This window comes from Carcharodon carcharias, chromosome 7 (assembly GCF_017639515.1).
Source record: "Carcharodon carcharias isolate sCarCar2 chromosome 7, sCarCar2.pri, whole genome shotgun sequence".
Classification (NCBI taxonomy): Eukaryota; Metazoa; Chordata; class Chondrichthyes; order Lamniformes; family Lamnidae; genus Carcharodon; species Carcharodon carcharias.
In genome coordinates this window covers 41348535-41354534 of record NC_054473.1, presented here as the reverse complement: position 1 = coordinate 41354534, position 6000 = coordinate 41348535, and the positions used below count along the sequence as shown (strand labels likewise).

At 39.8% G+C, this 6000-nt stretch overlaps 1 protein-coding gene across 1 annotated transcript in view; it reads right to left on the bottom strand.

The window, feature by feature from the left end:
- Positions 1-1211: 1211 nt before the first annotated feature.
- Positions 1212-6000, bottom strand: part of LOC121279634 (filamin-B) — a 175024-nt gene continuing 170235 nt past the window's right edge. Inside the window, exon 47 of the mRNA XM_041190826.1 lies at positions 1212-2699. Coding sequence (XP_041046760.1) covers positions 2512-2699 — 188 coding nt within the window. The 3' untranslated portion in view covers positions 1212-2511. The remainder of the gene's footprint in view (positions 2700-6000) is intronic.

Genomic DNA, 6000 nt, shown 5'->3' with positions numbered 1-6000 from the left:
CTTGTACTCCAATCCCCTTGCAATAAAGATATCGTGATACAATTGTACGGGGATTTGCTGAGACCACAGCTGGATTATTGGGCAGTTTTGGTCTCTGAAGAAGGATATACTTGCCTTGGAGATGAAACAGTGAAGGAGCACTGGATTGGTTCCTGATTTGAGGGAGTTGTCCGATGAGAGGTTGAGTTAATTGGGCCAATACTTACTGGAGTTGAGAGAGGGGTGATCTCATTGAAACAAGGTTCTGAAGGGGCTTGACAGGGCAGACACAAAGATAGATTCCCCTAGCTGGGGAATCCAGAATATTGGGGAGGGCACACAATTTCAGGATAAGGGACCAATCATTTAATGACCAAGACAAGGAGAAACTCACAAAAGGTTGTGAAATCTTTAGAATTTGATACCTCAAGAGGGTTGTGGGTGCTCCATCGTTAAGTATATTCAAGGCTGAGACAGATTTTTGATCTCAGGGAATCAGATAAGGGGGGCAGGCAGGAAATTGGAGTTGAGTTAGAAGATCAGCCATGATCACATTGAATGACATGCATGCTCAACATTTATGCTCTTGTAAAACTCCAGTGAAGACGAGGAAAAAATTCTATAGCTCAGGCTTAAGTAGACAATGCAAATCTAGGAATGTGGAATGAATAAATGAGTTGAGATCTAATTATTTTTAGTGCAATTTGCCATTTACTTCTTTACTCAGTTTGGTCAGAAAAATTGGAATCACTTGGTCCATTTGGTTGTTTGAAATAGATGGTAGAGATATTGTGATGAGTATAATCAACTTCTTACTTAAACAAGCATAAAATACATTTATTGTGCCAATACTACGTGCAAAACTTGTATAAGCAGACAAAATAGAAAAATTGATCAGTTTTCAGATACATGGTATGAAGTATATTCATACCTTCAATAGGATCCATTCTTTAGTGTCTTGTTAATAAATGTGTCACCAAATAGGTGACAAATGAAGTTGAGTCTTTAGCAAGTTTTTCTTCTTAACTGGATTTCTTTTCCCTAGGACTATATATTTTACAGGTGTTAAGCAGTTGCTAGGAAACCCAGAGCAACCACAAAAGTTATGAATGAGGCAGGCTGTGATGGTTTGTTTGCACACTTATTTTGGAGCATCAGAGGTTTCCTAAAGATGGTGAGTTAGATTTCCAACCAGTGACTAACACAATGTATTTCAAACAGGTGAAAAATTGTGTATTTATTGAAGTTTATTGAGTCAGTTTCTAGTTACATTAAGCTTTTCACAGTAAGGCACAAAGCATTGTAAAAATGACAATCCGTTCTTCTCCAGGTTTTAAACTCAGTTACAATGTCTGACAACAAAATCAGCTTCAAGAAAAATGTTTAGTAAGATTAAGGCCAGAGTATAAATAGATTTAAGTTCAGCTTTTAAAAGACAGTTGTGCAATTTAGCAGCTTTTAAACTACTGAAACAAAAATATTCAGTTGTACGACAAACTGACCTATTCATGTTGTACCCAAATATTATGCACTAGAATCAGGTGAGCAACTTTCAACTTTGCTGCATGGGGCCGGTTCATTTTGGCCGAAGCACCAAGAACGAATATCCAAGTACATCTAAAATTGCAGCAATACTGATCAATAAGAGGAAGGAAAAATATCTGTGATTGGCCAAATATGTCCAACAAGGGGGGTGCTGGCCTGGTTTGCTGGTTACCCCAAATTTACCTTTTAAAGAAGCATTGGCTTCAGGGGAAGTAGGACTAGGTGACAGAAGTTACATTTACCAATTGGGTGCTCAAAATCTCACCTTGCCTGCCATCTTATTCCAATCCAGTCCTCTATTTAAAATGACAGATATTACAGAGCATGCAGTAGACATTGCAAATTGTGATAAAGACAACCACAGCAGCAAATAATTTAAGATCAGTGTTTATGCATGGACAGCTTTTGCAGAAATTGAGGCCAGAATTCCTGAGTCTCCACTTGTTTAGCCAATAATATTGCAAAAATCTTTTGATCAGTTTGCACATTCCTTGTGGAAAACTTCCAAGATAGTGCAAGTGCCCCCTAATCAAATGGTAGCAAGCAGCATAGCTAGCTCTCATTTCATTATTATACTAAAGCATGGCATCCAAGAAAAACTTTCAGAATGGTATCCCCTCATTTTACATTGAGTTGGAGTCCATCTGAAGCCCAGACAGCTATTTATGACTGACTAAACTACAGGGCTAGCAAAAAAGAAATCCCAGTACATTAATCCAGTTTTACAATTGACCCAGTTTAGTTCATATTTATATATAAATCCACACAATTTTCAGTTTCTACATACAATAGCTATGGCAATTCTACCTATTACCCAATCCATTCTTTGAAGTTGCTGATTCAACAGCATTTTTTTGAATAATGGCATCCATTTTGTCGCTTTTAAGCCATCGTGCAATTGCAATGTCTTTTGAAAACTCAAGATACTGAACTGGAGCGTTGAATTCGAAGTAGCCAGATTGAGAGAGACAGAGGGAGGTGTCCTGCTTAAGGAACTGTAATATGGAATGGACTTCCAGGAATATGTTCGTCACCCCATTTTACAACCAGCGTATAGTTTCCCCTCTCCTTCACTACATAGGTTACATTATATTGCTCATTTCCAACATGTTTCACAGATACTTCCTCACATGGAATTGTGGGTCCATGAACACCAACCAGTAGTACATTTGAACCTAAAATAGGAAAATATTTTATTTCAGTTATTGAACAAATAAAATAGTTTCATAAATATTCAGTGGAACGGTTTCATTAAAATCTCAACTTTTTAAAAATATATTTAAAACAGATCCAACTGCACAAATGGCTCAAACAGCATCCTACCCAGCTCATAGCAAGGAAGAAAATTCAGAACAGTTATAAATTGAATAAACCCCTCAAACCCCTCTCCCAATTCTAGTCAGAGTACTTTGGGCCCTTTTTGGAAAAAGGGAATTTGAAAACTTTTTGGACTTAATTTAGGTGATTTTGGATCGTGCTCAAATTGCTTTAAGAAAAAAGATTGCATTGTACATTGTTTCCCATTTGTTGCTTCTAGCCTATCCTGCAAAAAAAAAAAAAGAATTTGATATGCAAAAAAAAAAATACCTAGGACATCAGCCTGAAAAACTGAAAGCATTAATATATCCCCCACAGGCAAACCATTTTAAACCTAGGTCTGGTAGCATTTGTGGAGGGGTAAAATAGAGTTTAACGTTCTGAGTCTGCTATGACTCTTGAGCCATGAAGAGGAGTCATACAGACTCAAAACATTAACTCTCTCTCCACAGATGCTGTCAGATTTAGTTTTTCCAGCATTTTCTGTTTGTATTTTGGTTTTCCAGCATCCCCAGTACTTTTTCAATTCTAAATTGGAAAATTTTAGGTTTAAGATTTTTTAACTTATATTTTGACTCTATTCTCTCGACTTCCCTTTCAGAATAAACAAATCACTAAGTTAATAGGTGACAAGGTGTGGTGGGTGGGGGGGGGGGGGGGGGGGGGGGGGGGTGGAGAGAGGAGGGGGGGAGTAAGAGACCTGGAGAAGTACAATGGCCAGCCTGAAAACTGATTTCAGCAAATTACAAAGCATCATAAATGAAAGACTCAATGCAATAAAAAAGACACCAAGAATTTCACTTCCTACAAATAGGCATAAATAAATAAAAAACGCCTTTCAACCTTGAGATCACAGGTGTGCTACACCACTTGTGTTTATTTAAGGAAAAGCCCCATGTCACTAGCTTGGATGAGTTGCCAAAGTGCATTAAAACAGACAGACATTCTGAAAATAGAATCTATTTCAGCTATACAAGAGCCATTCAGTGCATTATAGAACACCAGTAGAAAATTAACATTGCAGAACTGATTGGATTCCAAGATCACTAGATGCTGACAGTCATAAAATCTGTGTACATCTACTTACTTCATAATTCTATCACTACTAGTCTGAACCTGCCTCAGCTTATCTGCTACCAAAACCATGACCCATGACTTATTTCTGGACCAAGCCATTCCAATTCTCTCCCGATTGACTTCCCATCATGTATCCCTTTTAAACTTCTCATTCAAAACTAAGTGGCTTGCAATTTGACAATGCTACAAATTTTAGAATTCCCAGCCTATTTCTCTCCATGCTGCTCCAACCCTACTTTTCTGATTTATCACTAATCATTGGTGGTTGTCTTCAGTTGCCTAGGCCCAAAGCTCCAGAATACCCACCTTAAATCTTGCTGCCACCAAGGAAAGATGCTCCTGCGAATCTAACTTTTTGGCTAAACTTAATAGCTCATGTGGCTCAGTGTCAAATTTTGTTTTACACCATTGCTGTAGCGAAGTGCTTCATGTTAAAATTTCAGGTGTGGTCGTCTTCAAAGTGTGTCATGCTTACGAACCAAAAAAAAACTTGCAAACTTTTTTTAAAAACATTCATGCAGTTTGAGCCTTGCTGGCTAGGCCAGCATTTGTCTGATCCCTAATTGCTCTCGAGGTGGTGGTGTGGCAAACTGCCTTCTTTAACTGCTGCAGTCCACACACTGTGCTGTTTGGAAGAGAATTCCTGGATTTTGATCCAATGACAGTGAAAGAACAGTGATATGGTTTCAAGTCAGAATGGTGAATGACTCGGAGGGGAAGAAGTTGCAGGTCAGTGTTCCCATGTCCTCCTTGATGGTAGAGGCCATGGGTTTGCAGGCTTGGTGAACTGTTGCTGTGGATGTTGTAGTTGGTACACACTGCTGCCACTGTGCCAGTGGTGGAGGAAGCAAACAGGATGCTGATCAAACAGGCTGCTTTGCCCTGGATATTGTGTTGATGTTGCACTCATCCAGGCAAGTGGAGAGTATTCCATCACACTTCTGACTGGAGACTTGTAAATGGTGGACAGACTTTGAGTAATAAGGATGAGTTAGCTGCTGCAGAAATCCCGGCCTTAGACCTGCTCTTGTAGTCACATTTAAATGGCTGGTCTAGTTAAATTCTTGTCAATGGAAAAGGAGCTGGGAGAAGAGGTGACTGAGGCAGTTCAGTGAGGAGGGAACAAGGTGATCCTTTGAGTTACAAGAGTACAGTCGGGTAAGTATTTACGACTTTTATCACTTACAGTTCTTAAGTTCTTATTTTGTGGTTCGTTTGTAAGGGCTATATTCTGTAACAATGAGGAGCAGGGAAGGACCCTAGAGTAATTGATATTATTTAATATTAAGTATCTTCCAAAAGGTTTAATTTAATTTAAAGGGGTAAGTCATGGCAGGAGAGCTCAAAGCTGTGGTGTGCTCCTCCTGCTCTGTGGGAAGCCGGGAACACTTCCAGTGCCCAGAGCAAGCATGTGCACGGGATGTGTCTCCAGCTGCAGCTCCTGGAAGCCCAGGTTTTGAAGTTGGAGTGGCAGCTGGGGACACTGGACCATTTGAGACTGAGATGAGAAATTTCTTCACCCAAGGAGTGGGGAGCTTGTGGAATTTGCTACTACAGAAAGTAGTTGAGGCCAAAACATTGCATGTTTTCAAGAAGGAGTTAGTTAAAACTCTTGGGGCAAAGGGGATCAAAGGATATGGGGAGAAAGCAGGAGCAGGCTATTGAATTAGATGATCAGCCATGATCATAATGAATGGTGGAGCAGGCTCAAAGGGCCAAATGGCCTACTCCTGCTCCTAGTTTCTATGTCCCTAAGTCTGTTAGTGTAGGATTCAACGATGGTAATGCTATTGAATGGTCAGGGGAGATGGTTAAATTCTCTTGTTGGAGGTGATCATTGCCTGCCACTTGTAAGGCATGATTATGTTACCTGCCACTTGTTAACCCAAGCCTGAATATTGTCCAGGCTTTGCTGCATACATGCACAGACTGCTCCGGGAACTGATGAGTTATAGATGATACTAAACACTGTGCAGTGAACATCCTCATTTCTGACCTTATGATGGAGTGATAGCAACTGAAGTAGTTGAATGTGGTTGGGCTTCAGATTCTACCTTGAGGAACCCCTGCAGCAATGTCCTG